The sequence below is a fragment of the Pyrgilauda ruficollis genome, unplaced genomic scaffold, assembly GCF_017590135.1.
Source record: "Pyrgilauda ruficollis isolate IOZ18807 unplaced genomic scaffold, ASM1759013v1 scaffold4, whole genome shotgun sequence".
In the NCBI taxonomy this organism is placed as follows: Eukaryota; Metazoa; Chordata; class Aves; order Passeriformes; family Passeridae; genus Pyrgilauda; species Pyrgilauda ruficollis.
This window is the reverse complement of record NW_024525489.1, coordinates 14,526,756-14,537,484: the sequence shown is the minus strand read 5'-3', so window position 1 is coordinate 14,537,484 and position 10,729 is coordinate 14,526,756. Positions and strand designations below refer to the sequence as shown.

Genomic DNA, 10,729 nt, shown 5'->3' with positions numbered 1-10,729 from the left:
CGGGCAGCGCGCCCGGCCCGCCCGGCACCGGCTCCTTCCCGCCGCCCGCCCGGCGGCCCTAACCCGCCCCTGGAGCGCCCGGTGGCGGCCGACGCGAGCAGAAGGCGGCGGCGGCGGTGCGCGGCACCGGGGGAAGCATCTCATCTTCCCCTCTTCCTCCCCCTGCGGATAAGCCGCTGTCAGCTCACCTCAGCTCCGCGGCGGCTCGGGCGGCCGGGACCCGCCAGCCGGCATGGCGTGGAGGCGCGGGGGCCGGTGCTGCCGCAGGCTGCCGGCGGTGCGGGGCGGGCACCATAGAGAGGGCGGGCGGCGGGCGGAGAGCCCTCCGACGGCGGAGCGGAAGCGCGCTGGAGAGGCCGGGCAGAGGAGGAAGTGACGCCCCGGTTACCGCGGCGATCACGCTCCCGGAGCTGGAAGCGCGGGGCGGGCGGCGCGGCGATGCTGGCGCGCCGGGCCCCGCTGGGCGCCGCGGGCTGCGGCCGCCTGCTGGCAGCGGGGCTGCGGCCGCTGCTCTGTGCGCTGTCACCGTGCTGGGTGACGGCGGGGCGGCAGTACCCGTCCCTGCGGGTAGCGGAGCCGGCGAAGGAGAAGCGGCTGGTGCGTAAGGAGCAGCGGAGCAGCCTCGTGGTCCGCCGCTTCATCGCCTGCCCGCAGCTGGCGCGCACCGTGCGGCGCTGCCTGCAGGGCGGAGCCGACCCCGGCCCCCAGCCCGTCCTGCTCGAGTTCGCGCCCGGTGAGCTGCCCGAGGCTCCGGCGCGCCCCAGTGACCTTGGGGGGTCAGTGCGGGCTGCCGCCCCTCGCCACCGGCCCTGCTGGCACCCCGGCCCCGCGGAGCGCTGGCTGCCGCTGCGCGAAGGGGCCGGGGCCGTGCCTCTCCCGGGATCTCGGGCGGGGGTGGCAGCTGCGCTGCGCTCCGGCGCTGCCCCGGCCGGAATCCCGGCGGGGGGATGTCCCGGACCCGCGGCCCGGCACCTTCCCGGGACATCTGGGTGCGGGCCGCGGGGTGTGCCTGGTGGGCACGCTCAGCAGAGCTTGGGGGATGAGTGAGGGTGCAGTCTGGAGGCTTGAGGCACTCGTGTTAAAACTTTGCTGTAGAGTGACCAGAGGTGGCATTTTCTGTCAGGTAGTGCTGTGGTTTTGTAGGCGAGCTTTATCAGTAAAAGCACACCCGGGATTATGGGCTATGGCAGATCCTCTGCAGTTACCTAATAGTTTGGGGTTTTTTGTTTATATTTCTGCAGAATGTGTTTTAAAGATAATATGAGTAAGGTTTCCCAGTATATTTCATTTGGCAGAAGAAAAAGTAATAGAAATATTCGAAACGTTATCTTCAGTGCTGCTCAGGATCTAATTGTAAAGCTGTGCTCAGTGTAATACAGTGAGAAATCTCGGGCAGGATGCCTGTAAATCATTTCTCTAACTCTTGTTCTGAAGTGTGTTTAACAAACACAAGCTATCTCCTGTTGATGGTGATATGTCCCAAGTGTTGTGTTGGAAAAATCACTAAAGGTAATCACTATGAAACAAAAATGCGATCCTAATTTTTGGTTTTTTTTCTTTATTTTCCTACTTCAGGTCCTGGGATTTTGACTCGATCTCTGCTTGATGCAGGTTTTAGAGTGGTAGCTCTGGAAAGTAACTCAGATTTTTTTACAGACTTACAGGTATACCTTTGATTCAGTTGCATGTTTCTGAAACAAAATTAAAGGGAAAATAAGAAATTAGCTTAAATTGTTGTGTAATTGTTCAATCAAAAAGGAATTAGGCAGTGGTTGTTACTTGCAACATCTGACATAATGCCTAATAACAGTATATAGTTTGGCATTGTACATCACAAATGCAGAATATTTTAAAATTAGTTTGGCATTTTGTGTATGTAGCAATTCAAGGTCATACAGAGTCTATGCATAAATAAAATTTCATGCATAAACTTGAAACTGATCGGAGCCTTGTAGATGTTTATGCTTAAGCTAGAGTTCTGTATGAAGCTGTAAAAAATCTGTAAAAATACTTTTATTTATTCTGATTATCTCACACTTTTATTTAATCTGTTTTCCTACAATTGACACATGTCAATTGCTCTCTGCTGCTCACCTGGGCTTTGCATGCATTCAAAGTGGGTCAGACACAGAGCTGCAGAAGTTGCTCTAGAAAGTTTGCATTACAGTGCTAGTTTGGAACCAATGATTCACCTGACTTAAAATGTGTATAAAATCCTCTCCACAAATATGAAGAATTCTAGTTTCAAATTGTTAAAAGAAGCTGTTTACTTAGTTTAATAGTTTGTGTGACTTTTTACAAACATTGCAGAACATCTTACTAATGTAAGAATGTGGTTTAAAGCTCAAGTTGAACAGCACAAAAAATGTCAAAATGCCCTTCACAATGAAGGGGCAATTATTTTTATCAGCTGAAAGAAAGAAGCTGTTCTTTTTATCAACTGTAAGAAGCAGCTCTGAGGTTTGACTCTTGTTGACTGGGTAACAATTTTAGGTAATGCTTGAATGCATTTTTGTGTTCGGGTTGGGTGTTTTGCAAAGCTAGTTACCGTATCCAGATTTCTTCAACTAAAGGTATTTTTATTCAGTCCCTAGAGGATAGCCTGGATGGGCAGTTAAAGGTGATTCATGGTGACTTCTTCAGAATGGATCCTTTGGCGAAGGGAGCTTTGAAACCACCTGCTGTGTCTTCCGACAAACTTTTTGAAACCCTGGGTGTAGCAGCAGTTCCTTGGAGGGCAGGTATATGTTTATAATCCCACATGTTACAAACACATGTGTTTGAAGGGTGCATAGGCAGTTTGGCAAAAACTTTAGGATTTGCTTGAGGTATATGTTCTATTTAATACACATGCTGGATTAATAGATGCTGTTTTCTATATTTCAGCTTTGCTTAAGACTCATGATAGCTTCAGAACCCCCTCCCCCCCCTCCCCATGGCAATAGCAGATAATTAGGTGTTTTCTTGTCATTTAAAGTTTTTGTCTAATGCAAACTGGGCTTAGCTTTGACTAAGGCTTGAATTGTATTCATTCTTGAACAACATGAACTCACAGACTTTCTTCGCTTAGTTTTTTGTAGTTTAGACATAAGAATTAATGAGATTGTCTAATACATACTGCAGAATTTTAAAGATACTTTTTGCTATTGTGGGAAACAGATGTGCCTTTGAAAATTTTTGGAATCATACCACAACAGTTGGAAAGAAACAGACTTTGGAGACTTCTTTTCGCCATGTATGAATGCAGTTCCATATACAGATACGGAAGAGTAGAACTCAACCTCTTCATAAGTGAAAAAGAGTACATGGTATGTGCAAGGCATTTTACTGGTAGTGAAGGTGTAGTGCTTCACAGAACACAAACCCACTTATATTGTATACTTAATGTTTTTGCTAGTGAATTTTTTTTCTACCAGAATTATTAAGTATTGTCAGTTTCCTAGTTGTTTGCTTTATGCAGTGATAGCACTATTAAGAAACATTCTGTTGTCATTTAACCACAGATCTTAAAAATGTGAAGACTGGTCCCTGAGAAGTATATGCAGCAGCAGACTAGCTGCTTTCCATGGTAAATTGTGAAGTGATTAAATTCTGTGCCATGCTCTTGCAACAAGTTTGTTTACTAGTTGCAGGTAGTAGTTAATGAAGACTTAATTCAAAACACAAAAATGCAAGTGAAGAGGATTCCAAGTCACTAAATACCAATACAGTGAGATGCACTTGTCCTCTTGAGTTGTTTTGTATGCAGTACTGAAAAGAATAGAAGCAAAATACACTTGTTTACACTCCTTTTCATTAATGCCTTATACACTAAGGTGCAGAGCCTTTTCTAGATTGCATAGTCCTAATTTGAGCTGTCCCAAAATTCCAGAACTGTACTTCAAGGATGACTTTTTTTCCTCCTCCCGCCCCATGAAACTGGGAGGTTTGTACAGAGTCATAAACCTTTAATTACTTGAAGTAGACAAGGACTTCCAGGTCTGCTTACACAACCAGTGTTGTGTCTAATGCCCCACTGAAAAGAAAATCAAATGTCTTAAGTATATTTGTCTGTGAAGTACCAGTTTGGACACCACTGAAATACGTTGTAATGGTCAGATTTTTTACTAAATCCAGGGCAGCCTTTTCATTTAAGGCAGTCCCTGTTTCATGTTTTTTTTGTGGTTGTTTTGTTTTTTTTTTTTTTTTTTTTTTTTAATTAACTTTTCTGGTTATAGTGTGAACTCTGTTACATAAGAAGTGTGTAGTAAAAGCTATTTGAACTTTCTTTAACTAGACATTGTTGACTCCTTTTTGTTGGTTGTTCTTGCTTTTTATCATATGACAAGACTGTGTAAATCTATTACAAAAAGTTAAATCTTCCTGCTATAATTTACTTCTTCCCTTGCCCTTTTTGAGAATATTCACAAGCTTTTCTTTTTTTCTTGCCCTAAGAATTGTTTGATTTGTAACATTGATGAGAATGATGACTGCAAGTTGCTTAATGTTCAGCGTGGTCATCTAATGTTTTACTTTGCTTTGTGTGTCTTCTTGGGAATATTATCTTATCAGTGCAAACTGATAACTCTGCCAAAGTTACGGTTTTTATATGAAATCTGATCCTTATTTCTCTTCTGTGTGAAACTTCTCTGCCTTAAAAGGGACCAGAAAGTATATGCTGGAGAGGCATACATAGTTCTGTTATCCAAATAACTGCTGTGAAGAAATACTTCAAATATTACATCTTCCAGCCCTGTCTTCTGACAAGATAAATTAAAATAACACAAAGCACATGTTAGAGGCCTAATGTAACTTTACCTTGGAATTTTAGACTTATCTGAATTTCTTATTGTTTTATATATATATATAAATATATGTGAATTTTGCTTAGATAAAGACACAGTTTTGTAACTTGGTTTTTGTAACAAAAATTCTTGCTCTGCCATTTTTTTAGGTATTAACAGCAAAGCCTGGGAAGTCAAAGATCTATCAAGCACTTACTGTACTTGCACAGCTAGGGTATGAAATTGAACTACTGCATAAGGTAAGAGTTTTGTACCAGCTGATATGGCCTAATGCTGTGTATGGACATGCATTTAGAAAAGGGTTTATAGTAGTTTACCATTGCAAACTAATTGAAAGCAATTTGATGTTTAAATCAGTTGGAGAACTGTTGGAAAACTTTCGTAAAAAATTAAAACAATCATGTTTTGTGTATAACTCTTTCAGTTAAGCAACATTCTTATTCGCTATGATGTCAGTGTTTTCACTGAAAGCCATTGTACTCAAAAACATTTATTCTCAGATTCTAGTAGACAGAAAAAAAGATGTTTACACACCAGATAAACCTTTTCCATTTTTCTGATGGTTGTGTGAAACTAGAAGTCTGCTTTTCCAATCTGTCATAGTCTGCTCTTTGTCATATCCTCTGAATTTTGCCAATATGTATGCTTTTGACTTCCTAAGCTGTGTTCAGTAGAAATTTTTTTGAGTCTTGGTGCTTTAATGTTCCAAGCATACCTGCTTCTCCTACTAGTCAGCACCTTCTTACCTTGTGAAACATGGTATGGTTTAGTTTTAAAAGGTTTTTTTATGTTGTACCCCCAGTTCCTCATGAGCACATGGCCATCAACTTTCAGTTAGTTTATGTTTTTCAGATTTATATTTGTGCTCTGTTTTTCTAGGAACCTACCATCAGAGCTTAAATGTTTTGCTAATCTAAAATAAGGTTTCACTGTCTATTGTCTTCCAAATACCTTATACTACAAGGTATACATTAAGGTAAATATTAAGAAGTTGAAGAATAGTACTTTTTGAAGGAGGTCACCTGACTAACAGGGATAAAGTAGAAGTGGAGGCATTTGATGTCTCTTTTGCCTCACTCTTTAATAATACTGACAAGCCTTTTGCCTGCTGCAAAAGGACCATGAGTGTAGGAACTGTGACTTTCCATTTAGGCTGAAACTGTAAGGGACCAGCTGTATCAGCTGAATGCTCTCATGTCCATGGGGCCTGATGGAATTCACCCCAGAGTACTGAGGAGCTAGTGAAGTTATGGCAGGACCTCTCTTGATCAGGTACCAAAGGTCTTGGGAGTCTCGGGAGGTCCCTGCTGACTGAAGCAGGCCAGTGTTATTCCATATCCTCCTACAAAGAACAATGGGAGGGAAGACCCAGTGAACTACAGACTTGTTTGTCTAACCTCAGTACCTGCAACCATTAGGGAGTACCAGAGTCTGCTGGGTACTGTTGAAAGGCATTTGAAGAATAATGCACTCATCGGGCACAGTTAACATGGGTTCACAAAGGAAAGTCTCGTTTAACCCATTTGATACCCTCCTATGATAAGGTCACCTGCCCAGCGGATGAAGGGAAAATGGTGGATGCGATTTTTCTGGATTCTAGGAAGGCTTTTGATACTGCCCCTCACAGCATCCTTCTGGAAAAGCTGTCCAGCTGTGGGACGAGCAGGTTCAGGGTGCGCTGGGTGAAGAACTGGCTGAAGGGCAGGGCTCAGAGGGCTGTACTGATTTGGGCTACACCTGGCTGGCCACTGGTCACCTGGGGCTGCTGGCTGGCAGCAGCTCAGTCTGAGTCAGCAGGGTGAGCCCTGGCAGCCAGGAGGGCAAACTGCACCCTGGGGTGCCTCAAACATCAGCAGCAGCTGGTCAAGGAAGCTGATTGTCCACTGAATTCAGCATTGCCTCACCTTAAACACTTGGGCAGTTCTGGGCCCTACAGTTTAAGAAGGATTGCATCCAGAGGACAGCAACCAAACCAGTGAAAGGACCACAAGGAATGTCCCATGAGGAGCAGCTGAGGGCTTTGGGCTTGTCTGGTTTGGAGCGAAGGAGGCTGAGGGGTGACACCACTGCTCTCCACAGCTTCCTGAGGAGGGGAAGGGGAGAGGGAAGTGCTGAGCTCTTTTCCCTGGTATCCACTGATAGGATGTGTGCAACTGTTTCAAAGCTGTGCCAGGGGAGGTTCGGACTGGATATTAGAAAGCATTTCTTTACAAAGAGGGTAGTCAAACTCTGTAACAGGCTTCCCAGAGAGATGGTCAATGCCCCAAGCCTGTCAGTGTTTACAAGGCATTTGGAAAATGCCCTTTGTAACATGCTTTAGCTTGGCCAGCCCTGAATTGCTCAGGCAGTTGGACTAGATGATCACTGTAGTACCTTCCAACTAAAATAGTCTATTCTATTCTAACAAAACACTTTAATTCCATAATACATAATACCTTTGCTTCCTCCCATAGGAACCTTGGTCTTCATTTGCAACTACTTTGAAAAATGGGGGACTAGCAATACCAAAAGCTGGGGTAAGATTGTTGTATACGCTTTTCTTCTGAAGATGCAGCTAAACTACTTTTAATGAAAGGTTAAAGTAACTTTGTAGCAGCATCTACAGATGTGTTTTTTTAAGAACTGTTCTAATTAAAATTTAGGGCAGCATAGAGATTCATCAAAAGTGGAGTGAAGAATTGCTATTTTCTTAGAAACTGAAATAAACTAGTATCTTTATTGTCTGTGATGGAAAAAATATAGTGAGTAAACAGCATAAAGGAATATGAATAGATCAAGTATTTTTCAGAGAAAGTTACTGATAGTCACATCTACCTGCTTGAACAAAACAAGTGTTACCACAGTTAATAACACAATCAGTGTGCTGCTAGTTTTGGTTAAAATAGTTATTCACATGTCTATTATAGATTTCATGTGTAAGTTAATTGTGGAAAAGCATGAGTCTCCGAACTTAAATCTGGGAAGTGCGAAAATATTTAGTGTAAAGTTATTTACTTCTCTCCTTTGGAAAAGTAATGGTGTTCCTTTGTATAATAAAGGAATATTCTTATTTAATTCTGATAATATAATAATATAAAAGCACGTTTACTTAATATTTTTGAGTTTCATGCTCCCCAGAAAACTGCTATGGTGCTGTATTGAGTGTGGTTTGCAATACTTCTGTAATATGTGACTGGGTGTGCCTTATGTGCTTAGTTGTGTTGCTGGAAAGCCATGTGGAGAGCCCCATCAGGTGGGCTGTGCAAGACGTACCAGGACAGCTTCAGAAGTACAGATGTCAGCTCTAATATATCCATTGCTGCCAATACAGAAGTGCATTTATTTCCTTTGAAGACTCCACTTTGTCCCAGTTTTACAAAATCCTCATGTTGCAATAGTGTCTTAGTGTCACTCACATAATTGTATCTTTATATAAAAACAGCAGGTCTGATACCTTGCATAGTATAGAAATACAATGAAAACTCACATCAGGTCTGTATTGTCTATTTCAACTAAGAAAGTCCATTTTAAAAATATAGAAATAAACCCCAAGTGATAGTATGTTTCTTTTGTTTTCTATTTCCTTTTCTGTTTGAGGCACAGGGAGGTGAAGCCTCATCTTCTGATGAAATCATCTTGTTAAGACTTATAATAAGAAATGTTACTGGTGGCAAAGATGAAACTCTTGGCTTAAGATAGATACTGTATTAAAAAGTGATTTTTTCAGTGACTTACTCTGTTTTTCTTGCAGCGGCTGCCAAATGACCATTTCTGTTTGGTACGACTGACTCCTCAGCAAAACCTTTTTACAGGAGGCTTGAAACCCTCAAATGCATCTACCTTTATTTTCATGGTGAAACAGTCTTTTGCTAAACCTAAGTCTAAACTAATGGATAGATTAAAGTAAGTAAGAAAGAATTGCAGTTTTTATACTTCAGAGAAATATATAAAAATATTGAAATATGTTCCCAAAACAATGTTTATTTGCAGATGAAATACTGCCTTATAAAAAAACCCTCATTAATTAATTTTTAATTAATCATCAACATGTAGAAAGAAGATTTCATTATGGAACCTACTATACAGTATTTTGGGGACCATTCCTGTCAGGAAGGTTGGAAAGTATTTAGAATGTATATTCCTGTACCTCCAATGGAGCTTAGGTCATGTATCTGTAAGAAGTTTTCACTTATTTTACAGACACAATAATAAAGCCACCAAGAGTTTTGCAGTTACAGAAATTAAAAGCTGAAAGAGATTCAGCTTACAACAGACATCAAAGTCATGCTAATGAAAACAGCTGAAGGTTATAGAAGGTGGAATGGGGATGTCCTCAAATGGCTGTTACCTAATTAAAAAATTAGGCTTTAGACTTTACCAATTATGCAAGCTATTCATGTTTTTTTATGATCAGTAGATTTCTGTTTCCCAGAAATGGAAGGTGTTCACAGTCTGGAAGGCATTGACTTCTTGCTGATGAAAATAATGAATATACTTCTCATTTGCTGATAGTAGGTTATGAAAGTTAATTTCCAGAAAGGGGGAAAAAATAAGCTACTAAATTACAGTAACTCTCTTAGAAAGAAAAGTGGAAAGAGCCTTAATGGATTTCTTTCTTAAAGCTCAGTGGTATACTCATCTCCACTTGATCCTTCAGCCAGGAAGTTGAAGGTTTCTAATATGCATCTTCTGTGTATTTATACAATTCGTTCCTGTCTGGGAAATAGTTAATGTATGTGCACATTTATGAAAGTATAGCTTTCGTAGCAAAGATGTAGATGGGGAGGGTGGATACATCTGTTTACCTGCAGAAGAAAATACCTGGGAGGTGTAAGTCACTAGTTCATGCTAAACTGAGTCATCCTTGGCTTTAATTTCTCCAGCACTGAAACACCCTTCTTAGGCTGTAATGCCTGTTACTGACTTATGAATTTAGGGTGGATGAGGGAGAGAGAGCACCCATCCTGTAATGAGGAGGTTTGTGCGGTTTGGTATTGTCTGTGTGTGCTGGGGGCTTTATTTGCTATTGGTGTGTTTTAATAGCAGAGGTTTCTTCCTGTTTGCAGTACAGATTGAAAGTAATTTGTGTTACAATAAGAGGTTAGCTTCTTCTAGAGGCTGTGAAAGAGTGAAGTGGACCTTCAGATAATGTTTCTTGCTTTTTAATTTTTCACAGAAAGAAATGCTCCATTATGATTTTGTTTGTTTGTTTCAGTTCCTGGAGCTTGGACAACAGTGACAGGTTACTGAAAGCACTAGAAATTCCCAAAAATGCTGTAATGTGTAACTTGTATCCAGAAGACTATAAGCGTCTTTTCGAGGCTTTGCAAAACTCCGATTTGTTCGCTGAGAGCTTCTTCCATGATGAAGTCTTGGCAAGTACAAGGACCATGAACTTATAAATCTAAAGCTTTTGGAAGATCACCTTTGCTTCTGGAAGATTACTTTGATAAAAAGTGATTTAAATAAAATCGGAGATACTGTTAGCTAGATGATTTCCTGTCCAAACAGGAAACATTTAGCAAGTAACAAGAGCCCTTCTACTTAGGATGAAAGTAATGAATTCACAGTTATCTTTCACAATCCTGTCTGGAATGGACAAGCTTTGCAACTTCTGCAGGGGCTTATTAGCTCATGCAACTTTTGGATGTACCGCTTAAATGCAACTTTTTGTTACACTGTTGCTGTGTATTTACAACATCTGAAAAAAGTTAACAGACCAAATTATTATTTGTTTGGTTTTTATTTTAGTGCTTAGTGATTTGAATGCCCTTTTGGCAGATTCACAAAATACAAAGGTCTCTACAACCACTGAGTCTGCAACATTGTCTGCTTTTCTGAATTTGCAGCCTAAAGTCAATAAATGTAATAAACTAATAGTGGTATGTTAATAGAAGACAAGGTAATGACAGGGTGATAAAATATTAACTGGGAGTTGCTTAAAATAAAGATTGTGATATCCCTGA

At 41.4% G+C, this 10,729-nt stretch overlaps 2 protein-coding genes across 3 annotated transcripts in view; one reads left to right on the top strand and one right to left on the bottom strand.

Annotated features, from left to right (window-relative positions):
* The window catches only part of CNST (consortin, connexin sorting protein), a 49,340-nt gene extending 49,003 nt beyond the window's left edge, over window positions 1–337 (bottom strand). For both annotated transcript variants that reach the window (XM_041476759.1, XM_041476762.1), the window contains exon 1: window positions 189–337. The gene's annotated coding sequence lies outside the window, so the exon portion shown is untranslated. The remainder of the gene's footprint in view (window positions 1–188) is intronic.
* Window positions 338–362: 25 nt separating this feature from the next.
* On the top strand, window positions 363–10,729 carry TFB2M (transcription factor B2, mitochondrial). The gene is made up of 8 exons (XM_041476765.1): window positions 363–733; window positions 1,576–1,664; window positions 2,588–2,741; window positions 3,160–3,308; window positions 4,934–5,023; window positions 7,238–7,300; window positions 8,515–8,666; window positions 9,979–10,729. The coding sequence occupies exons 1-8, from the start codon at window positions 439–441 to the stop codon at window positions 10,163–10,165; spliced, it is 1,179 nt and encodes a 392-aa protein (XP_041332699.1). The 5' UTR covers window positions 363–438; the 3' UTR covers window positions 10,166–10,729.

Bases quoted from the DNA above. Each gene is read 5' to 3' on its own strand.
- TFB2M (XM_041476765.1), top strand. From the start codon at position 439: ATGCTGGCGCGCCGGGCCCCGCTGGGCGCCGCGGGCTGCGGCCGCCTG. The intron at 3,309-4,933 runs GTATGTGCAAGG...CCATTTTTTTAG, and splicing joins TAAGTGAAAAAGAGTACATG to GTATTAACAGCAAAGCCTGG. The intron at 8,667-9,978 runs GTAAGTAAGAAA...TGTTTGTTTCAG, and splicing joins AAACTAATGGATAGATTAAA to TTCCTGGAGCTTGGACAACA.